The sequence below is a fragment of the Athene noctua genome, chromosome 1, assembly GCF_965140245.1.
Source record: "Athene noctua chromosome 1, bAthNoc1.hap1.1, whole genome shotgun sequence".
Taxonomy (NCBI): domain Eukaryota; kingdom Metazoa; phylum Chordata; class Aves; order Strigiformes; family Strigidae; genus Athene; species Athene noctua.
In genome coordinates, this window is record NC_134037.1 from 34,547,933 (window position 1) to 34,573,002 (window position 25,070).

Below are 25,070 nucleotides of genomic sequence, written 5' to 3' on the forward strand. Positions count from 1 at the left end.
GGTAATTTAGACTTGATGGAAAGCTGATTCTCCTTTATTTTCCTTTAGTAGACCAACAATCTAATTAAGGACTAAAATTTAGTCAATATGTGGGTTTGAGATTGCTAGGCTTCTGAATCCTTTTAGTCATGATTTAAAAACAATCTTGGTAACACTTTTATGATATGATAATGGAATGGGATTACACAGGCTAACTTGAGATGTAATATGCAATAGAAAGTTATAGTTGGTGTTCAACAGCTGTGCTTCTTCAGTGAGATATACAAAGGGCAAAGTTTATAATTTGTATGTTAAAACCCCATAATTTTAGAGGAGGGAGTGTTTAAAGATCTTTTAAATAACAAATTGAAAAGCAGCATAATAAACTCGTAGAACTTGGAATCCACTGAGCTGCAAATGAGACATGTTAATGAGAGCAGACCTGCATATTTCATTTGGAGAGTTGTCTTTTAATTAATGCCTACACTAGCCTATTTCAGATAGTACTAGAAGAAAGATCAGTTTAACCCCATATATCATAGAAGCATAGAATAACTCAGGTTGGAAGGGCCCTCGAAAGACCATCTGGTCCATCCTATGGGAAGAGGAGCCTAGATGAGATTATCTAGCATCTCACCTGATTGCATCATGAAAACCTCCAGTGATGGGGCCTCTACCGCATCTGTGGGGATGTTGTTCCAGTAATAGATCTCACTGTAAAAACTTTCTTCCTATGTCAAGATGAGATCTGTTCTGGTACAACTTGTACCCATTGCCCGTTGTCTTCTCTTTGAAGGGAGAAACTGCCCTCTTTGTAGGTGCCCTTTAAGTACTGGCATACTGGGATGAGGTCCCCCCCAAACCTTGTCTTCTCCAGGGAGAAAAGACCTAACTCCGTCAGTCATTCCTCACAGGGCAGGGTCGCCAGTCCTTTGACCATCTTCGTGGTCTTCCTTTGGACCTTCTCCAGTCTGTCCTCATCTTTCTTGAATTGTGAGGACCAGAACTGGGCACAGACTCCAGGTGCAGCCTGTGAAGCGCCAAGTAGAGTGGGATAATCTTGTCTTTATCTCAGCTAGTAATGCCCTCGTGGATGCAGCCTAGAATCCCATTTGCCTTTGTTGCTGCAGCAGCGCACTGCTGATTAAAATGTTTGATATGTCATATCAAGCAATATTAAAATGGATACGATTGCATAGCTCATTCTTCTTACCGAATGGACGTGTTTCTAATGAGGATTCATTCTCTCAGGACTTCATTGCTGCAAATGAAGAACAGTAGTAGCTTTTACTAGGACAGATCAGAATTGCTTGTGATAGCAGATTAAGTAATTTTAATGGATCACAATTCATGCTAGAATAATTTTGGCTTTCAAAAAAGTCCAGCTTCTTGCAAAGTATTTTCCTGAGTAAGGCTCAGTGTTGGCTTTGGGTATGGTGTTAACCTTTGGATCACTTTTCTCTTTGTCTGAGCTGAGTTTGTAATACTGACCTCATCAGAAGATAAACATCCTGTGAGATAGGACTTACCTGGTGAAAACTGTAGCTAGACAAGACAATTTTCTAAAAAATAATTTTTTTTTTATTTCTTTACAAATTACAAAACTTTCAAGATAATATGCCTAGACAAACTGTATCTTTAAATCTTGTAATAGCAGAAGAGGCATAATATCCTCAGTGACTATACTATCAGATTTGTGTTTCTTTTGAGCTTTTTTAGGTACATTCATGAGGTTTCCTCGAGTCCCTGTTTAGGGGGTTTATTACTGAGATGGTGGTTGGATATTCACATTTCGACGATCCAGCATTATTTGTGGCTTTTGGCCTTTTGATTGAGTAGAATTTAGTTCAGTACTCCACACACAGAAAGGTGGAGAAATAGACATGTGCAAGCTAAATATTATTATGTTCTCCACAAGCAATAGTGTTAGTGTTCTTGCTGTGCAATCCCAGGTTCCTTCCCTCTCTTCCCAAGCTGTGATAAATGACAGACTATTTCTGTAGGCTAAAACTGAAGCTGCATTTTTAGTGATCTCTACAATTATTTGGATCTGCTCCATGCTGAAAGAGTGCCCTATTGAAAATGTGGGGACTTAAAATTGTTGCTAAAATCAATAATATGGGATTTTATAACATTAATTTTTAACAGAATTATAGGAAACATTTTTCAGTTTGAATGTCACAGTGTGTAAACCATGGCTCCAGCACTTAAGTCATCGGCAGTGTTATATTTTCATCTCTCTGGTGTTAACCTTGAACTCTGTGCTCCTTTTGGAGGTTTTTGTCTTACAAGGTAGATAGATGTCTCCACTTACGCCAGACTGATGTAAATACAGTTATTTGAAATACTTGTAAAGAATTGTATGATAGCTATGTACAACAGTGGGAATTTCTTCTTGGAATATTACACAGGCAATTTTGGATCATTCTGTTTGTCAAGGTATGTCACTTACAAATTATTTCAACATACAGAAAACAATGAAAACTTAATATTTTAAAATTGTATTACCTTAAGATTTATCAGAAAGAAGGAAAGTGCATTTTACATACTGTGCATCATTTACTGTGTTTAGATGTGCCCTACATAAAATAGACAATTGCACATTCAGGAGTAACCATTGTAGTAAGTTACAATGAATGGCCAGAAGAAAAGAGATTTATTTTGTTGCTGTTATTAACTGAATGTGATGTGTGGGGCATTCATCCAGCATGGTTGAGGGCTAAAGTAAGATGTGCTAAAAGCTGCTTATCTGCTGTCTGAGGGAAATATTCTCTGAAGAAATCCTGTGAAGTTTTGAGAACTTAATCATGGTATGAAATGTAGCTGAATGTTGCATATCTGAGAGATGTACTTTTGTTGGTACTGTTTGGTAAGTACCAAAGCAGCGTCGTTGGTCATAAGTTGGAAAACTACATGTAAGAAATAATAAAGGTACATTTATAAGTACATAAATATCATGCATGCATATATAGATCATAGACTCATAGAATAGTTTGGATTGGAAGGCACTTTAAAGGTCATCTAGTTTCAACCCCCCTGCAGTGTGCAGGAACATCTTCAATAAACCAGGTTGCTCAAAGCCCTGTCCAACCTGGCCTTGGAACACTTCCAGGGAGGGGTCATCTACCACCTCTCTGGCCAACCTCTTCCAGTGTCTCACCACCCTCATTGTGGAAAATGTCTTCCTTATGTCTAGTCTGAATCTACACTGTTTTAGTTCAAAATTGATTATCCCTTGTCCTATTGCTACAGGCCCCCCTAAAAAGTTTGTCCACATCTTTCCTGTAAGCCCCTTTTAGGTACTAGAAGGCAGCTATAAGGTCTCCCTGGAGCCTTCTCTTCTCCAGGCTGGACAACCCCCACTCTTATCAGCCTGTTCCTATAGGAGAGGTGCTCCTGCCCTCTGATCACCTGCATTGCCTCCTCTGGACTCGCTCCAACAGGTCCATGCATTTCTGGTAATGAGGACTCCAGAGCTGGACGCATTACTGCAGGTGGGGTCTCTCAAAAGCAGGGTAGAGGGGTCAGATCACCTCCCTCGACCTGCTGGCCACACTTCTCTTGATGCAACCCAGCATACAGTTGACTTTCTGGGCTGTGAGCGCACATTGCTGAGTCATGGCCAATTTTCCATCCACCAGCACCCTCAAGTCTTTCTCTGCAGGGCTGCTCTCAATCCCTTCATCCCCCAGCCTGTGTTGATAGCAGAGATTGCCCCTACCCCTGTGCAGGACCTTGCGTTTGGCCTTGTTGAACCTCATGAGGTTCACATAGGCCCACTTCTTGAGCTTGTAAACATGTTAACATTTATAGTGTTGCTGCTAGGTTAAGATTATGCTTAGGTAAGCAAAGTGTCTACCCAAAATGAAAGCATTTACAACCACTTGAGGCATACAGCATTGTTAACTTCCTGGCTTTCCACATTTTATTTTAAGAAGCATTATATAGAAGTGGCCTCCCTATGAAAGCATTTTCACTTCTGCAAAGGTTTTAGCAGTAATTAAAATTTTACTAATACAGTAAATAATTCCATAGTAATCTCAGACAGACAGACCTTTTGTATCTTTGCCTCAGATTTTGTTTGAAGTATTGAACTATTTCTCTCTGTTCTGCTTTTCTAGTAATTTTGTGTAATAAATAATCATACGCAGATTATCCCTCTGTTGCAAGTCTTGGTATGGCTGTCATAAAGGATTGTATATATCAAAACATGGCAGCTTAGTAACAAAGTTCTTGTAAATAGTTTGCCCCATAGAAAATGAGTTTCAGAAACATAATACAAAATTTAAGAGGAGATCTTCTTTCTTGCTGTTTGCTTTTCTTGCTGTCCCTTTGAAGCTCTTCTGCTGGTGATTCTCACTGTTGGTACAGATAAATATACCAAGGATTAATGGTATATATGAAAGCTTTCATAACAAAAGGCAGCACTGCATTGAAAATTGTCATGTCAGGCATTAATAAAATATATACAGAAGAGCACTGTAAGGTAAACCTCGTTGGAACCTTTCACTTACTAAATATATCCTGATAAATAGCTTTTGTTTTTGCTATCAAATTTAAACAAGACTTCCTAATCTGAAATGAGAAGCAGCACCTGCTCTTGCACAGTATGGCAGACAGCAGTCGGATATTGTCTGTCATATTGTCATAAATTGTAAGAAGGAAAGTTTTGGGACCACATCTAGGAGCCACAATGAAGAACAGCATTTAATGACTTTCCACATTACCTTCTCTGACTGAGCGTGGAAGCTCTGCCTTGCCTGTGCTCTCGTTGCAATGGCTTCTGCCACATTTAATACTTCATTCCTAGCTACGGGTGCATTCTCCAGAAAAATGATATAAGTACTGTTGATTAAAAGTTAGTTCTTTCTAAGTAACTCTGTGATGTTTGAAGCTATAAATTTCTCAAAATATTCAGGCAGGCTATATAACTGAATCTGATTTTCACCTGTTCCCTGGAAAGACTACAGCCCTGTTTCCTTCTGTCAAATACACGCCACCTCTTCAAATCAGCTTTTAATGGTAGGCATCACAAGTTGGAGAAAAAGTAATATACTTAGAATAGTTTAGAACTCAGAACTCTGCTGAAGTATCTTTCTCACACTACAGAAATATTTTTAAATGAGGAGGGAAAGGAGGAAGTGCCTCCTAATCCATGACCTGGGACACTGAAGATGAGACTACCTGTAATCTCCATATAAGAAGTGTGAACTATTATGTTGAAATACAAGTCTGTGTATGCCTGCGTGCATATATATATTTTTAAATTAAGATGCCAATATTGCTACAAGTAATAAACCGGAGTGAAAACCCTGTTAGATCTCTTCTATATTCTGCAATTTAGTTCTTTATGGAATATTTTAGCTTCATGGTGGGGGAAGTGTTTTCAGAGTCACTTTTTAATAGACATAAATATTTCAGCTATTACATTTTTGAGACATCAGTAAGACAGGATCATCTGTTAATAATATTCATACAGGCTCAAAAGCATGTTGTAAACAGTGATTCAAAATGTCTGGTTTCTGTACTGATACAGACAGGGAAATATTTATTTTTAGTGTAAAATTCAGTAAGAGATGAAAGGTATGTACATTATCAAATAACACTCTTACAGAAGCGATCTAGCAAAGACCTGGGTTTTCATAGTATTAATTTTACAAGCAGCACATTAAATACTTGAAAAATATTATGTTTTTGCAAATGTGTTCTCTCATGAATGCTCTAAATATGTGAAATGCTTGTTTTAGTAAATTATTACATTTAAATTTTCAGTCTTATATGTTAAACTTTTTACATTCGGGGAAACTGAACCACTTTGGAATATGACAAGAGAGATTTTTTTTTTTGATACATGTGCCTCACTGAGAAAATGAGAACTTTAAATTATTAATTCCAGACAACACTTTTGCATGAAAATTATGCACAGTTCATTCCTAAATTTATCTGAAACACTGAACCTTTGGGGAGATGTTTTTGGAACTGCCTGTCTGCAGAATGACCTCAAAAGAAGCTTGTTACTTAACTGGCCAGTATATTTTTTTACACACATCTTAAAGCACTGGAGTGGATGTAATGGTGGAACAGATTTTACCTATGGCCATTTTGTTGTCCACTGACTTCCATTCCTAGATGATTCTGTGATTCTGTGTAGGAAAAGACCTTGAAGATCATCCAGTCCAACCATTAACCTAACCCTGACAGTTCCCAACTATACCATATCCCTCAGCGCTGTGTCAACCTGACTCTTAAACACCTCCAGGGATGGGGACTACACCACCTCCCTGGGCAGCCCATTCCAACACCTAACAACCCATTCTGTAATGAAATGCTTCCTAATATCCAGTCTAAACCTTCCCTGGTGCAATTTGATGCCATTAACTCTTGTCCTGTCGCTTACCACTAGGTTAAAGAGGTTCATCCCCAGCTCTCTGCAGCCTCCTTTCAGGAAGCTGTAGAGGGCGATGAGGTCTCCCCTCAGCCTCCTCTTCTCCAGACTAAACACCCCCAGTTCCCTCAGCCGCTCCTCCTACGACCTGTGCTCCAGACCCTGCACCAGCTTCGTTGCCCTTCTCTGGACACGCTCGAGTCATTCAATGTCCTTTTTGGAGTGAGGGGCCCAAAACTGAACACAGGAATCGAGGTGCGGCCTCAGCAGTGCCGAGTACAGGGGTAAGATCCCTTCCCTGTCCCTGCTGGCCACGCTATTGCTGACACAAGCCAGGATGCCATTGGCCTTCTTGGCCACCTGGGCACACTGCTGGCTCCTGTTCAGCCAGCTGTCAGTCAGCACCCCCAGGTCCCTCTCTGACTGGCAGCTCTCCAGCCACTCCTCCCCAAGCCTGTAGCGCTGCTGGGGGTTGTTGTGGCCCAAGGGCAGCCCCCGGCATTTGCCCTTATTGAAACTCCTCCAGTTGGCCTCAGCACATGGCTCCAGCCTGTCCAGGTCTCTGTAGAGCAATTTCTGTTCATCAGAACAGAAATAAGGGAAGGAGGAGACCTTTGCACTAAGATGTAAACAGCTTTGTCATAATCATAGATGAGTTTGTAACTTCGCTTTTCAGAATTGTTGCAATGGCAATCGTCCCAGCAAAGTCAAGTCGGCTCATAGTAATAAAATTGGCTAAGGTGGCTACTTTACTTCGATGGTCATTGTTCAAGGCACTCACAGTTTACTCAGCATAGAAGATCTAATATTGCCAAGCCATTCCTATGGCCATTTTGCCTTTGTGGGATTGTTGGATCTTTCTTAGTTCTTGCAGACAGCAGAGTTATCCTTACAAGCTTTGCGCAAGTTTGGGCAATAAATATACTTGAGGTTCAGTTTCCTGTGAATGCCATTCACTTTGTCTTTCTCATATCCCTGCCTTCAAGGTATTTTGGTCCTTGTTGTTGGATCTTCCTGACATTTCTAGCATGCACAATTTGGTCTGTTTCCCATTGGCACGACGTAGGTTTGAGAATCAGCAAATCCCAAACTATTATTGTTCATGTTTGATACTAAATTAGAGTATAAAATAATTTGTGTATCTGAAGTAGTCACAAAAGCAAGCACATGGCTCCCAAAGAACCGCAAACCAGCACCCTTCCACTTGGTTGTTTCATAATTCCCTGTATGAAAAAGGTGCAGTAAGTGCATGAAAAATATGCTGCAGATTTTACATGTACTGAAGTCAGTTCAAAGTTGTGGTTTCTGTAGCAGCTATAGCTATGCCACGTTTCCTGTCCATACTAAGATGTAAAGGCTAGCATCTCTACAGTTAAGTCTGAGTTCAGATATGCATGGATGGTGGTAGCTTTTGACATGTTCCACATTGTCAGATTTTAACATTCATTACTTCTGTGTCAAGTTTTCAGATATACAGCAGTCACAGTCTTTATCTTTAAAATAAATACTTTTATGCAAGGCAGCTAAAGGGGGGGCCACCTACCATTGGAGGTGGGAGGCAGACAGAAGTGAGAAGGCATCTCAGACTGGTTAAAAATACTGAATGGAATGTTTCAGAATGCAGTGCCTTCTCATATGAGTTAACAGCCAGAAATCTTGTTGGTTTTCTGTGATGGTTTCCTCAGTCAGGTGATTCCAGGCTGGCAATGACTGGTGCTTCTTGCTGTTTCTGCTATTTTGTTCCACCTTGTCAGTGTCCTGGGCTACCGGAAGGGGTAGTCTCCAACTGCAGTGAGTTTGCATGTGGCAGAGCAAAGTAATGAAAAATTACAATATTTGACAAGCAGGGAGATAAATCTTGCTATAGTCTGCTAGTTATTTTTGTTCTTAAATAAAAAAGTAGAGGAGAGCAAAGAGAGACGTTCTTTCTGAGTAATAAACTTTCTCTTTTGTTCTATTACATCATTTTTTTTTAGAAAAATAAAATCCTCTGTGATTATTCTTTAGCAGATGGGAAAGAATGTTGCAATTATGTGGGAGATGGCATTGCATTATTTTAAATTAGTGTTGGAAGCTTCCTATGATTTGATTTTAATTAAATACTGCATCTCAGCCGTGCTTTTTACTCATCAGACCAGTTCTCTGTTCACATTAGGGTTCTAGAACCTTTAAAGAGCCTAAACCTCACATCTGCCTTCAGCCTTACGTGTTTCTCTGGGGTAGTAAGACATATGTTTCATGTGTTACCACTAAACTGTTGATGTTGATATTCCAATGATTGACCTTTGCTCTTGAAGTGGATCTTTTCAGTCAGGTAGATAACTCTTGTGGGTGTAGGACGTGAAAATAACTTCTTAAAGTTTAATAAAAGGAGGAGGTGACTGTTTCTCTGAAATATGTAGCATCTTTTTTTTAATGTCCTTGGTGCTTTTAAAAGTTTAATGGTGGTGGTCTCTATTCTGTTGTGTTTAAAATTTGGAATGTATTGCTATGTTAGTTTATAAATTTACTTATGAAGTTTCTGATGGATATATCTGAAGTTAGCTACCTATGTGTAATTGTATGACTTCATAAACAAACAAACAAACCAAAATCCTTTAATTAAGATGCTAGGTAAGTTAAAACTTTCTTTACAGAAACTTACTGTGAATAGTGAGATCAGTGGATACAACACATGCTGCTAGAAGGAATTTTGTTCTTTAAACATGCTGAAGCATCAGGTAGAAATTGTTCTATGATGTTAGTAGTAGTTTTTTCAGTGTACTGTAATCTAGGGATTTTAGGATACTGATCCTCCTGTGATAGATAAACAGCCATGCCAGTTATCATGGTGGTGTTTTGTTTGAAGAGAAAGTTTTGATTTAATTCAGCTAGTTTGTTCTGCCAGAGAAATCTGACTTCTGCAGGGAGTATTGGATACTTTGAGATTTAACTTCTTCTTCTGACTAAAAAAGCTGTCTTTAATTTGCTGTTAACAGTATGCAGTCATTGTAGTGTTCAGCAAAATCTAGACTCACCTTTGTATTTGTTGAGCTCTGTGTAATAGCAACCCACTTGTGATATGTTTAGGAATAACATTTATTAGCCAATTCTTTCTACTTGTTCTTGGACAGCTTGAAATCAAATGAGAAATGGTTTCTCTGTTCTTTCAAAATATTTTGTGATGTCATTGTCTCTACATCTTTTAAAGTATTTTCTTGCTATTCTCCTTAAAGCATAATTCTTGAGCCCTTTTTTCGGCCTGGTACATACCTACTTTCACCTAAATCACTAAATGTATTCATGTGTTAAAGTGGTTACAAGCACCAAGGCTACAGAAGGTTAACTCTGTACAGAACAAGAGCCATAGGTTCTTACAGATAATTAGCCCAGTGTGCCTGGCAGGGGTGCTCATGTGGAGCTATACAATAAAGTCAGTGCAAAGTACTTTAGAAAAAGGGGGAAGAATGGACTTTTTTAATAATGCAAAGTTTATACCATTGAGTAAATTAGCATATCAAGAATAACTCTGTGGATTCTAAAATACAAATTTTAATTCAAGAACACAGATCAGTGTATTTTGTGTGATACAGAGCTACCAAGTTTGGGCTGCTTTAGTAAGACATCTGTTTAAATTCTGACTAAAAATGTTGGTGTGCTTGAAAAAGACACTTGAGAAATGAGTAATGCGTACTGATAAGTTGGCGTGCCTGTCCTTAGGGAAGTCTTTAAGTGTTTTGGTGGTGGTTTTCTTTCTGAAGCACAGTAGTATACCATCTTTTTAGGGAAAAAGAAGTCCTTACAAAATCTGAACAATATCACAGTCCGAAAAACGTCTTATCTCAGAAATTAAATCCATCTTTGATGGAGGCAGGGTAGGAGGGAACAGGCAGCTTTAATTATTCTCATGCTGTTAAAATATTAACAATTTTCACTTCAAATGTGATTCTTTTGTCTTATAAGATGGTCCAGCTGAAGCATCTGTTACAAATGGAGGCACTGCTGCCGTGACAGCGCTGAATGATGACCTGGATATCTTCGGTCCAATGATCTCTAATCCTTTACCAGCAGCTGCTGTACCTCCTGCTCAGGTAAAATTTATTTAGTTATACGTGTGCATAAATATGTGCGTGTGCGTGCCTGTTTTCCTCCAGGGAATTGTTCATTCACACAGAAGGAATACTTTATTCTCAGCACTTATGGCTGGAGACTCTTTAGCTGTAATGGCTATATTTTTCTCACCTCTTCAAGCTTTTGTACTGCTTGGATATAGAATTAGGAGATAGTTTGGTCTTTCCTTCTGATTCCCCCTGGTTATCCAGCTAAGTTGGATTCTGTCTTACCCTGGTCATGGTAGTCATGTTTTCTTTCAATTTATATTCTTTTGTCTTGTTCTTTTTTTAGTAGGTATTGCTGAATATATTTTTAATTTATCTTCTCAGGTTATTGGGCTTTGAGTCATATTTTTTAAGACCTCACATTGCTTTGTGATGCTGATATTTAGGAAAGGCTACAGCAGATGTTTCTGTCTTAAGAGCTGATAAAAATTGGGGGTCTCAAGCTTTATACTCAAACTCAAGAATGGATGTCAGGAAAATATAATACTGCTACCTGGTCTGATCTGTCTTTTATTTCATCTTGGGGCTCGTATGCCTCTCTTTCCTCAAGGAAGGGTAACATAATGCCTGCACCTGGCCTGCTCCCTTTCTTATAGCCATGATAATTTGAAAGCGACTCCATTTCCATGCCGATTGTAGCTGAGAAAGGCAGCTTTTGGACACACAAAGAAACTGCTTAAAGCTGCAGGTCTCTTAAATTAGCTGTCAGCCTCAAAGAACAAGGTGTTGGTGATGAACGTGGCTGGTGCAGATCAGAATGCACATGTGCAGGCTCCCTTACCCAGACTGGCTTCTGAGGGGGAGCCTTTGGAGGAGTACTCAGCTAATCTCCCCATCTGTGGGGTCATTTTAAGGTAATTTAGAAGCTTATTTTTATGGAAGGCTTTCTGTGTCATTCAGCTGAACCAGACAGAACTGTATGTGTTCTTGAATTTATGGTTTGGGACCTGTGATCTGTACATTTCTCTTTATCCAGTAGTTTTCATAATATACTAAATGGAAGGGATGATGATGGAAAGGAATTTTGATTGAACTGAGATATTGTAATTTTCTTTCCAAATGTTCTGTTGATCAATGTGGTCACCTCAAAGCATATCTGTGTTGTTCAGCAGATTTGACTGTAATTTTTATTCATTGTCCTTTAGTCTCCCTTTCCCTACTTGTCGCTTGACTTTGTGCAACATGCTAGGTATGGTTTTAGAGACTGAAACTACATTTCTTTTTAAACACAAAACTAGATAGAACAAGCTTCCCACCATGCCTTAAGCCACCCATAAATGGTGAGGGAAATGAGCTGTATACATACATTTAGGTTTGGATGTGTTAGCTGAAATTGCAAAGGAAAGTGTTGGTGTAGTTTTCTTGTCTCTTGTGGAAGTCTTTGTTCAAAGTACCAGAAAGAAGTGTTGGAGTGCTTGTTGTCTGCTATTCTACAACCTTATGTCAAAATTGATCTAGATGAACCTACCTGTAGAGCTAGATGTGAAAAGCAGTAGCCCCTTTCCAGCTTCACTGAGTTTTTTAATGTATCCGATTTGGGTGTAGATTGAGTAAATTCAAATCTAGAATAGTGAAGTTTCCACTTGGCCCCAAAATAAATGGGCCGGTGGTAGTAACACATGTAATGGATAGGGTTGAATTCTGGTTTTCCCCCTTTCCTGTCTTTCTGAAGCTGGAAGTGACTTCTGCATGTAGTTACTGTCTGCTCAGGAGAAAAGAGCAGCCTGAGAAACAAGAGAAAAGCCTTTCTTGTTTCTGTTCTGGAAACAAGTGATGTAACCTGCTGGTTAAAGAAGTGATTTAACTGTAGAATACAGGAAATCCAAAAGAAGGCTAAATATTTAAGAGTGAGAAAAATCAAAGTGAAGGGTGATTCCCTGGGTGGTGATGATTGGTGATTGGTTAAATAATGGAGTAGCTGCTAAAGCATATTGAATTATATGTATTAGCAATTAAAGACCATAGATCATTTAAAGTGCATTTCTATGATAAAGATTTGGTTACTGGCTCTTCTGTGAGACATGTTGTGAAATGTAGTTTAGCTTTTCTTGCTCTAGTTTCTAAATCGAGTATGACACTTACTAAATGGATTAAAAAGTGGTAGAACAGATAATATTCTCAATATTTAGTAAGTATCACCTTGTTTGTATGCTAGAAAGCATGAATGTATTTACTTGCTGTTAACAAAGCAGTCCAGATTTTTAGTGACATTTTGTTTTTTCTGAGTGCCCTAATGAGGAGTAGCAAACAAAACTTTTATCAAACACATGATCCTTATGGCATATTACAAGATTTAATTCTTGGGTCTCTTCCATTTTCAGTCAGTAATCTCAAAGAAAGTGTAATATAATCAGATAATTTCTCCAGGTAAGAGACAGGGACATGGGCAGGTAGCAGAAGATAGGTTCCTGGTGCTGATTACATGGATTGTTTGGTAAACTGGGGCAAAGGGAATATTCTGTTTTGCTTTAGAATTAACAAGGCCTTGCAGGCCTTGCATTTCAAGTCAGTGGTGTTTAGTCTGGGAACTGATGATGTTGAAGGTACCTCTCATTTGGCAGTGATATGAGTGTTTTTTAAGAACTTCCACCTTGTAATACAGATAAAAGTTGTTTGGGATTCAGAGAAGAGTCAGGAGAATATTGTAGACTGGAAAGGGGGCTTCATAAGGAGATATTTTAAGGACTCTGTCTGATTTCTTGAAGTAAAAAAGTGCCGTGATGATGTGCAATTATTTTCTGCAAGACTACAAATGGAAAAGTGAGCATAAGCTAGAACTCACTCCAGCAGCTGAGCAATCCTAACATTTAGTTCCTATGTTTGGAATTGGAAAATTTAGAGTAGGAATCCATGGCCAATTCTTAAGTTGAAATGAGTAGCTCTTGTTTGAATGTCTATTAACAGAATGCATTGAAGTGAAAAAAAAATGAACTAGAAGAATGGATCAAATGTGGGATAGTGTGGCTTGCTTTCTCACTCAGAGATATTTACCATGATGTTCTGCATAGTAGGTGCTTCTGAGATAGCACAGTGGGGATTTGTGAACATCGACAGGGAAGTGAATTTAATGGTGCTCCTCAAACTGATTTGTAGAAGCAATGTATGACTGTAGATTTTTCACAGGATTGCTTTTCTTTTCCGGCTTAACCCGAAAGACAGCATTTACTGCTAAATGCGCGGTTTTATGGCACTGTGGAGCACAGAAATGTCTGTTTGAATGTTTTATTATGAGACTGAAACAACATGATGTCTGCAAACCTTAGGATTTATGACCATTGACATAGCCAAGACATGATTTTCAAGTGAACACAAAAGCATTTGTTTTTCCTTTTTCAAATGTGACTTGAGCGTTAAGGATCATGTGCACTTTTACTCTGCTTTCAGATATGTGTCTTTATTATAGCTTTCAAAACCACTGTTTCTTCCTACTAGTCTGTCTAGCTGGATGCTAATAAAAGCTGTTGAATTTGTAAAGGACTGGTAAAGAATAATATCTGAATGAATAACTTTTCCTAGAATTTTGCCTCTTCGCAAACTCAGGGGTTTAAGAAGAGTTAACTTAACCAGTTCTTAATGTAAAGCTAGGTAAAAGGCATATACTATAAATTCTCCCATTATGGGTTATTTATGGACAGAAAAAAGGAAAAAAATACATTTTGTATGTTTAGTAATGCTTTTTCATGTGAGGTGAGCATAGTTAATTTATAGCTATTAAAACAGGTTTTTTTGTTGTCAGACATTGTACAGGAACTGAGCAAAGGTCTATCATTCTTAGCTATACTTAAAAAGATTTTCCTAAATTGTTTTAGCCAGATTTTAATTTAAGATTTTGTATAGATATGTTTTCCACCAAAAGTGTGATCTTCATTCTTCACTGAAAATTGTAGGGAGAGGGAGAAGGGGAGAATTGTGAAGTATTAAGTTTGAAAGTCTTAATTCACTGAAGCATTTAATGTAAGTCTTTCTCCAAGCAGGATACTGAAATCCAGTCAACCATTTTTGGATTTTTTTTGTGTGTGCCTAATTTGAATTGTATTGTATTGGGAGCTAAGAATTGATTCAGTGGCTACAAAAATACGGTTTTATAGAGATGATATATGTTCTTCACGATTCATGCCTGACAAACTTCAGTGTAAGTAGTATGTTTTAGATAACTAGATGTTTCCCCTGAGGCCAGATGTGTGTACTTAGCATGGTTGCCATAGATCATCAAACAAGCTTCACTTGTTAACAAATTGTGATGGTGGTAATGTGTCAAATCCACAGTTTTTATGAAAAAATGGGATGCGTCAGAAGGTTCCTTTATTGTGAATGTTATTTAAGCAGAGTCTTACTGGAGAACTGTTTAGTCCTAATATGATCAGTTGAATTGTTTGTAGTTTCTGCTTATGTTTATTTTACCCCTCTCTAAATTTTGAGGTATATGAAAGCCAATGTTTTAATTCCTTCATTTGGGTCAGGGCAATCCCAAACATGGATACAGACTGGGCAGTGAAAGCAGTCCTGCGGAGAAGGACTTGAGGGTATTAGTGGATAGAAAACTGACGGTGAGCCAGCAATGTGTGCTCACAGCCCAGAAAGCCAACTGTGTCCTGGGCTGCATCAAGAGAAGTGTGGCCAGCAGGTTGAGGGAGGGGATTCTCCCCATCTACTCCGCTCTTATGAGACCCCACCTGGAGTACTGTGTCCAGCTCTGGGGCCCCCAACACAAGAAGGACATGGACCTGCTTGAGTGAGTCCAGAAGAGGCCCATGAAGATGATCAGGGGGCTGGAGCATCTCCCCTGTAAGAACAGGCTGAGGGAGTTGGGGTTGTTCAGCCTGGAGAAGAGAAGGCTCCAGGGAGACCTTATAACTGAAAGAGGGTCGATTTAGATTAGATAGAAAGAAGGAATTTTCTACAATGAGGGTGGTGAGACACTGGCACAGGCTGCCCAAAGAAGCTGTGGCTGCCCCCTCCCTGGCCAGTGTTCAAGGCCAGGCTGGACGGGGCTTTGAGCAACCTGGGCTAGTGGGAGGTGTCCCTGCCCATGGCAGGGGGTTGGAACTAGGTGATCTTTAAGGTCCCTTCCAACCCAAACCATTCTACAGTTCTATGATTTATCCTCTCTTTGGAGCTGAAAATGCCTTAGGTGGAGCACAGTGGAAGTGCAGGCATCATACCTCAGAACCAGAAGGGACCAGCTGGACAGAGTCTAGAGGAGAGGAAGAATATTTTAAGTTCTAGAGAAGGGAAATCTGAAGAAAGAGTTAGAAATGAGACTCCAGCGGGGATAAATGTCTTCAAGCCTAAAAAGGTTGATTGCAAATAAAAGTCTGCATTGTTTGCTGTAAGTACTGGACATACAGTAAGAAATAAATTTGAATTTTTAATCTTATTGTAGGGATAATTATGTTCTTGTGTACCACCTGAGACATCTGACATCTTCATCTGACTTTTTCAGGTGTTGCTGGTAATTCCTTAAAGCAAGAGAACGGATGAGATTTCTTACTGGTGTTGTTTGGTTCCATGAACTGTATATAGTTGAGTGCCTGTTTCCTCATCAGTTATTACAAGGAAATAACAGTTGATGTTTTTTAGTGGAACTGTCTAGATGCCTAAAAACAAAATACACAAAATCAAAACCAGAAAGAGTTGAAATAACCAGCAAGTCCATTGATAGTGCAAAGATAAAAAGGATAAAAATTGTCCCCAGAATTTAAGACCTTAGTAGTGTACTGCCTTACTTGCTTGCATAAGAGTGATGGTGTACTAGGCTAAATTTTCCCTGCTTCCCTGGAATGCAGACAGCTTTTCCAGTCAGCGGGGAGAAACTGAAAATGTTATGTGGGGCCATTATTTATCACCATTTAAATGAGAAACAGCAGAGGCCTGACTTTTCTACAGCCCATCCCTGCTTACCTACAGGATACCAGCCAGTGCCAGAGACCTGTAGGTAGCAGGAAAGTGCATGCATGCCATTTTCTCTTCTGCAGTCCTTCACTCAACTGCACGGTCCCACCATCCACTTCCCTCTTCCATTTCCACTGCTGCCACCTCTCTTTGGGTTTGCAGGTGTCAGAGCAGCTGTCCCTGCCAGGGCAGAGGCTTTGACCCAGACAGAACTTTGGATGCTGGACACAGCCCTGCAAGCTGCAGGCTGTGGGGAGTGCATGGAGCCTCTCCCTGAGGCCACAAGAGATGGTCGTCTTCCCTGCAGGAGGTGTGCTCTTCTTCAAGAGCTGTGTCACCAGATGGAGGAGTTCTGGCAGGAAGCAATCAGGCTGTGCAGCATCAGAGAGGATGAGAGACAGACAGGATCTTCTCAGAGACACAGCAGCTTCAAGAGCCCTGGACCCCGACTGCAGTAGAGACACAGGCAGAGTCTGTTCTTGTCAGGGTGGTAAGTGCAAGCTCTGGGGAAGGCACAGAATGGAAGTTGGTGACTTCTGGCACCAGCTCCAGCTGAAGACTTGCAACTACAGAACTGTTCCATGGCGCTCAGAGCTGAAGAGGTGCTTTCAAGTGAAGCACCTGAGGCAACCGATACTGAGCCGTATAAGGCCACCAGGATAAAGTGGCGAGTGATAGTCGTGGGCAACTGCCTGCTGTGGGGGACAGAGGCACCCATCTGCTGACTTGACCTGTTGTCTAGAGAATTTTGCTACCTGCTAGGGGCTTGTGTTGGGGATGTTGTGAAGGGAGTGCTAAAGCTTGTCCATCGCTCTGTGACCCCTTGCTGTGGGCATGTGGGCACTGCCAGGGATAATCTGGAGGGAAGAGTTGACTACAGAGCTTGGGGGGTGGTTAGTAAGGGGTACAGGGGCCCAGGTGGTGTGGTCCTGAATCATGCCAGTGGAGGGAAAGAGCGTAAAGAGGAGAGCACTGATGCTGCATGTCAGCAATTGCTTTCAGAGCTGGTGATGGCAAGAGGGTTTTAGTTTCTCTGACTGTGGGACCCTGATTGAGGATTAGTATCTGCTTGCGAGCAATGGGATCCACCACAGCAAGCAGGGCAAAGCCGTGTTTGCCAGCAGGATGGCCACCCTGGTAAGGCAGGCTTTAAACTAGGGACAGTAAGGAATTTACCAGCAGCCCTGTGGGGAAGTGACGGACAGGGTCAGGCAAAGGGCCTGCAGTGATATGAACAAAAAGGAATGCAAAAATCAATAAAACAGGTCTTAAATAACGTCACCTCAGGCATTTGCATGTAAGCAAGGAAGTGCCTGTAAGGCACCATTACGGGAAAAGCTACCAGACCCCTTTGGGGGAATGAGCATGGTGGGGTGTCTGTACACTAATGCATGCAGCATGGGGAACCACCGTGAGAAACTGGAGATCTGTGTGCTGTTGCAGGGCTACGGTCTTGTTGGGATCATGGAGATGTGGTGAGAAGGCTCCAATGACTGGAGCCTGCAGTGGAGGGACACACAAAAAGAGGTCCTTCCTCTTTAGGAAGGACAGACTGGGAAGACAAGTAGGTGGAGTCGTCCTTGATGTGAGAGAATAGCTGGAATGTGTAGAGCTGTGCCTGGGAATGGGCAATGAGCCAGCTGAGAGCTTTATGGGTAAGGACTTTAGAGCAGACAGGTCTGGGTAACGGTGCATTGGGTGTCTGCTGTAGGCTGCCTGACCAGGAAGAACAAGCAGATGAGGACTTCTGCAGACAGCTAGGAGCAGCCTCACACTCGCAGGCCCTGGTCCTCATGGGGGACTTCAGCCATCCCAGTACCCCAGTATAACACAGCAGGACATAAGGGATCCAGGAGGTTCATGGAGAGCATCAACAACAACTTCCTGACCAAGGTGACAGAGGAGCCAATGAAGAGGGGTGCTCTGCTCAACCTCATACTTGCAAATAAGAAGGGGCTCATTGGGGATATGAAGGCTGAAGGCAGCCTTGGCTGCAGTGACCATGAGATGGTGGAGTTGAGGACCCTGAGAGAAGGGAGCAGGGCAGAAAGCAAGTTCACAAGCCTGGACTTCAGGAAAACAGGCTTTGGCCTCTTCAGGGATCTGCTTGAAAGAATCCAAGGGGATAAGGCCCTGAAGGGAAGAGGGACTCAAGAAAGCTGGTTGATATTCAAGGATCACCACATCCAGGCTCAAGAGCAATCTGTCCCACTGAGCAGGAAGTCAGGCAAAAGATGCCAGGAGGCCTGCATGGATAAACAATATGCTCCTGCCAAACTCAAACACAAAAAGGAAGCCTACAGAAGGTAGAAGCAGGGAGAGGTAACCTGGAAGGAATACAGACACCCTATCCAAGCATGCAGGGGTGGACTTAGGAAAGCCAAAGACCAACCAGAGTGGAATCTGGTGAGGGATATCAAAGGCAACAGAAGGACTTATAAGTACATAGGTAACAAAAAGAAGAGTGGGGAAAATGTGGCCCCATTGCTGAAAGGGGTAGTCATCCTGGTGACAACAGGACACATAAATGTAGAGCTGAGGTACTGAATGCTGCCTTCGCCTCAGTCTTTACTAGCAAGATCAGCATTCCGGAATCCCAGGCCCCAGAGACTGTCTAGGCGGAAAGGCTGGAGCATGGAAGATGTGCCCTTGGTGGAAGAGATTTGGATCTTAAGCAAACTGGATATAGATCATGACCCTGACGGGATGCACCCACAAATGCACAGGGAGCTGGCTGAGGTCTTCATGAGGTCACTCTTGATAATCCTTGAGTGATTGTGGTGACTGGGAGCGGTGCCTGAGGATTGGAGGAAAGCAAATGTCACTCTGATCTTCAATAATGACCAGAAGGAAGACCCAGGGATCTATAGGCCAATCAGCCTCACCTCAATCCCTGGGGTGCTGTGTGTCCACTTCTGGGCTCCCCAGTACAAGAGAGACATGGTCATACTGGAGAGAGTCCAACAAAGGGCCATTAAAATGATGGACTGGAGCATCTCTCCTATGAGGAGAGGCTGAGAGCTGGCGCTGTTCAGCCTGGAGGCTCAGGGGGATCTCATCAATGTTTTTAAGTACCTCATGGGAGGGCCCAAAGAGGACGGAGCCAGGCTCCTTCCAGTGGAGCCCGGTGACAGGACTGCAGACAATGGACAGAGGCCATCTGGACTGCTACAACTGTCAGACCAACTTAAAATAGTGAGGATGTCATGATCTTTATCTGATGTTTTGCAGTCTTTGGGGAATTAAAGCCAAAATTAAAACCCTGATTTTTAGTCTCGTGCATTAATCTAAACTTCTTGTCAGCCACATGCTATTTGTGTAGTCAGACGGCAAGTGTGAAGTGATGGATTCAGCTGCCATATTTGTGGTCCTGACACATCTGCCCAGTATTTCACAGTGAAAACTTCCTTTGGATAGTATTAATTTTTACAGGTAGTACATAAGCTATCAATGATAAAAAATATTTATGTTTAAACATGAAGCATATTGGAGATGAGTTCCAGTAGTTCTGAAAAATTCTGTTACAATAACATGAAACCACTTGGCAGTATGTTCCCTATGAGCAGCCGATGACTGTTTAGTTTTGGTATAATGACTGAGAGCACTAAGTGTAGCTTTTCTTAAAGGAAAACTATATTAATTTATGCCAGGCATACTTTTACAGGGGTCTTGGTTAGCATGAGAATGTTAGATATGTGAAAATCATGTCAATGTTGGTTTGGTTTGGGGTTTTTTTTCACTTGAATGCCACCTGCTGTTTTCTTGCCATGTATTTTGCATTACCTTCCATTTATTTAGCTGATGAACACTTTAGGGAGTGCTTGTTCAGTGCTTTGGCTCCTCTCAGAATCTTCCAACTGAATAAAGAGACGTTAAATGAACATTTAATCTCACAATGTAAACATAATAGATGATCAGTCCTCCAGGTCTTTGGCTCTCCTTTCTCTTCTGTGCACACATGCAGTGATTTGTTTTATTGTGTTATATAATAACAGTAGTTATATAGTAACAATATGTTGTTTGTTAGATAGTTACAGTATTTCATAGATCTGGAGACATTCCAAACTGTGGTTCATCCCAGATGAGAAGAGATTTTTCTGACGCTATTATTTATTTAAAAAAACCCACCACAACAACAAACCCAGACGTGTCTGCTCTTCTCCCTTCTAGAGAAAAGCAAACCCCTTCCTTACTGCAGTACAAGCAGCAGCAGAGAGGAAGCCATCTCTGTGAACTCGCTTCCACTGCTTATGCGTGCTCCGCTCCACTGAGCACGGCTGTCGTACAGAGGCAGGTGCCGTGGTAGGAGGACCATGTCAATATGGAATAATTCAGTAGTGGGCTTTCCTGGGCATGGTAAAACAAATATGGCTATTTCGGATGGGCCTCTACCTGAATGTATTACTAAATCCAACTCCTGTATTTTCAGACTGGTTATGCCACGCTGACATAGTTCTCTCAAACGGAGAGGGCTTCCTACTGCTTTGCAATCAGAAATTTTTGTCAGTAATAAGCAAGAGGCAGTAGCTTTTACAATATGTGTGTAAGGAAGATTATAGTTTACGTGTACATTGGCCAGAGAAGGCGTCACAGAAGTTGAACAATTCCTGGTCTTGTTCTGTCTGCTTTTCCTTTGCAGTTGCCATCACCCTACCTTTTGTTGCTTACTAAAGTCTCACGACCTTGGCCCGAATCAGCTGTTGTAAAAATGCAGGGGGTTCAGTTGCCGCTGAGTTCCCATTTCTTACTCTTTTTCTCTTTCCTTTCCACAGTAGTTTTGGAGACTTTTCACCGTCAACCATATGAATCTGTACTCCTTTCTCCTGATGGTTTCTGGCCAATTTAGTTGGTACCAGAATTGTTTTGCAGTGTTCTTTCCCCTCCGATTTACAACAGAGCTTTTTAGCTTTTCAAGAGCTTAGCAGTTCTGGTGTCAGATGTCTTTTCTGAAGCTGCATATTGAATGTTTCTATTGTGGTGTTTGTACAAATCCAGCGTGACCATAGTCAATTTTTCAGGGCCTAGTCAGCAGCCTGTCAGTCAAACCAGGAAAAGTTTCGTGGTTGTTTTAAGCAACAACAGAGGTATGTTACTATCAATGACTTCTTGCCTGTCTGATAATCTTTGTACAGACAGACCTGGTTGCAAATCCAGTCCGCTCGTGGCGGTAGTGCAAGGAGGATTTTCCTTCTGTGTAGGAAAGAATTGAAACTCGCACGTGCTGTGGGATTAGGCAGGTGTATGCTAAGCAATTGGGTATCATTTAGCTGGACTAAAATAAGGCCACAATTTAGGTATGCATTGCAATCCTGGCTCTTTTTCAATGCATATACAGTTGATCTGTATTAAAAGTTCCCACCGGTAACAGGATGACTTGTGTAATTTAAGAAATAGAACAAGACTGCAGCGTGTTGACTAGTTACCTAAGCAAGCCCCCATATGGAACTGTATGTGTATGAGCAGCAAAATAACAGCACTGAAAAACACCTGGATGTCATTTGTTCACAAAACATTTTGGTGCAAGAGCAACAAAAAGCCTGACAGCCTGTATTTCGGTTTTTCAGCCCTAGACTGCAGTAAGTTTTAGATAAATTATGCTTTCTCAGTTAACGAAATGTACTTAAAGAATTCTAAGCCAATTATAAACATCATATTTCAGAAATGTTATTACTTGAAGTAGACAAACTGAAATTCTACTTTTGCTTTTTCTCCAGAAGTACTGTTCATGTTCATTGTAGTAGTATATTCCAAAGCACTTAATCTTTTATTTTAGCTCTTCTCTAATCTATTCTGCCTATGAGAGGATTAATGAGATGTGAATTGTAATCTCCTCATTGATTTCCTAATTATTTTTCATAATCTATACTACAGATCGTGGTTTATGCTTCTCACTGGTGAAAAATGTAGGAGCAACAGGAATGAATAATCTGTGTGTGTATGCCCTGGAGCTGGTGGGGGGGTTTAGTTATGTGTGTTTTGTAACCTCTGTCTGGTCTTCCTCCCATATTGTACATATTGTTTTCTTGTCTTTGGTCATACCACATCTTTTTAAATCCTCATTTACTTAAGGTTAATTTCTGTAAATTAACTGGATTTTATTTGGTTCAGGAGTGAAGATGTGCAGTAAATATTTAACATCTTTTGCTGGTTTCATTCAGGAGTCTGTCTTGACCTTTGTTTCCCAGAGCACTTCCACTAAACCAGCAGCTGCCACCTTGTCTGCGGCATCTGGGGATCTTGATCTGTTCACTGAGCAAACAACAAAATCTGAAGAGTCGGCAAAGAAACAACTCTCCAAAGACTCCATCTTATCACTGTATGGCACAGGAACCATGCAGCAGCAAAATGCTCCGGGTAAATAATTTTGTCAAGGTTTCTGTGCAGTCCTATTTTAAGCTTTGCCTAAAATAGTAATCTCCCACAAGTATTAAACTGAGGTTGGTACCCTGCTACCTATAGTCAAATGAAGATACTTATTTTTACTATTTATAAAAATGAGAAAATTATTGAAATGTAATAGAGAAACTAATGAAAAGAGATAGTATGTGATTTTAATTTACTTATAGTTGTTCAAATTATCAAGTATACGATTTACTGAAAGATTTGGGAACTCAGTTTCTGCAGCTGAATTCATCACTTAGGGTCCAAGTCTCTGCTGTGCGAACTGCAGGCTGCCAGGACCAGTACAGAGCTGTCATGTCTTGATCTTAGCTATGTTTGTATGAAAACAAAGACCTCCAGTACAGTGTTTAAAAGCTTCTAGTTCACCACAGGGATTTGCCGGACTCTTTTTGGCAGTTAACCTCTGGTTGTGAGTCCCTTTCCTTTGAGAGATTTTAAGCAATTTTTTACTTTTACCAGACAGACATACAACAGGACAAAGTTATCCTTCAAAATTATTTTGGTGCACTTCTGACTTATGGGGGTGGGGGAGAAAATCACAAAACGCTTTTGCTGAAATCTTCCCTTCTATGGTCCAGGTATGTTCATGGGGTCGTCTTCTATGCCATTTACCACACAACCATCAACTCATTTTCAAGGCTTTCCAGCCATGGGAGTTCCTGTGCCTGCAGCAACTGGGATGATGGGAAACATGATGGGACAATCGGTGCCAGTCATGGGACAGAGCACTGGCGTGATGGTAGGAATGGGAATGCCCAACGGATTTAGTGGTACTACACAAACTGGTGTGATGGGACTTCCTCAAAATGTCGTTGGACCACAAGGTGGAATGGTGGGACAGATGGTCACGCCACAAAATAAGTATGGATTGCAGCAAAGCCAACAAGCTCAATGGAACCTCTCTCAGGTAAAGACTTCCTATTCCCAGGCAAGAGTGCTTTAGGGCAGATGCTGCTTCTCAGATACAGAATGTTTGCCTGTAGGAGGAAAGTTGCAGTGTAGCCAAGTTACAGACTGCTGGACTGTGAACTGCCCAGAGGCATGTGGAAAAAAATCAGCCAGTAAGGCCAATGGCATCCTGGCTTGTGTCAGCAGTAGCATGGCCAGCAGGGACAGGGAAGGGATCTTACCCCTGTACTCGGCACTGCTGAGGCCGCCCCTCGATTCCTGTGATCAGTTTTGGGCCCCTCACTACAAAAAGGACATTGAATGACTCGAGCGTGTCCAGAGAAGGGCAACGAAGCTGGTGCAGGGTCTGGAGCACAGGTCGTAGGAGGAGCGGCTGAGGGAACTGGGGGTGTTTAGTCTGGAGAAGAGGAGGCTGAGGGGAGACCTCATCGCCCTCTACAGCTACCTGAAAGGAGGTTGCAGAGAGCTGGGGATGAGCCTCTTTAACCTAGTAGTAAGTGACAGGACAAGAGTTAATGGCATCAAATTGCACTAGGGCAGGTTTAGACTGGATATTAGGAAGTATTTCTTTACAGAAGGGGTTGTTAGGTGTTGGAATGGGCTGCCCAGGGCAGTGGTGGAGTCTCCATCCCTGGAGGTGTTTAAGAGTGGGGTTGACTTAGCACTTAAGGACATGGTGTAGTTGGGAACTGTCAGTGCTAGGTTAATGGTTGGACTAGATGATCAAGGTCCTTTCCAACCTAGTTGATTCTGTGATTCTGTCAATAATTCAATTAAAGATTCCTAATATATAAGCAGACAGTCAGTTTTGCCAGGGTAGACCAAACTCATTTCTCTGCTTCTGTAGCTACTATCATCCTGGCATCTGAAGTACCCAGGCAAAAAGCTAGTTTAGCTAGAGTTACAAAATACTGAAAGGTAAACACAGCCTTATAACTAAAAGCAGAATTTGGGTTCTTGAGGATAGCCATTAACAATTAATACTTTAATTTACAGGCGTCAGGATAAATTTCAGTGGGATGTGCAGTGCTTTGCACTCTAACATTTTCCTGTAGACAATTTGTTTAGGCTAATCTATTATTTATATGTAGCATTTTCATGCTATTTTTTAATTTCTTAAACATGTTTAAAAGGATCTCTAAAAGTGTTAGTGTACACTTTGTGCTAATGAAACATCTTGAAATCAGGTTATTTGAGAGGTTAGTGGGGGACACACATACACAAACACACACAAACCTAAATGATCCCCTTGGAGTTCAGTATAGATGATAACAACTATTTTTTTTCATAATATTCTTTGAATTATAACAATATAATAGTTCCATGCTGCTTACTCTAATTCAGGAAGTGAACCTTAGTGACTTATTTAAATTGGATTATATTAACTTTTACTGTTCTGCGTAGTC

General features: G+C 41.0%; 1 protein-coding gene across 4 annotated transcripts in view; it reads left to right on the top strand.

The window, feature by feature from the left end:
• The window catches only part of SMAP1 (small ArfGAP 1), a 101,004-nt gene that overhangs the window by 73,355 nt on the left and 2,579 nt on the right, over positions 1-25,070 (top strand). For 2 of the 4 annotated variants that reach the window (XM_074895847.1, XM_074895845.1), the window contains 3 exons: positions 10,307-10,434; positions 22,512-22,707; positions 23,334-23,662. In XM_074895847.1, coding sequence (XP_074751948.1) covers positions 10,307-10,434; positions 22,512-22,707; positions 23,334-23,662 — 653 coding nt within the window. The remainder of the gene's footprint in view (positions 1-10,306; positions 10,435-22,511; positions 22,708-23,333; positions 23,663-25,070) is intronic. The other 2 variants (XM_074895848.1, XM_074895846.1) reach the window with 1 other exon arrangement.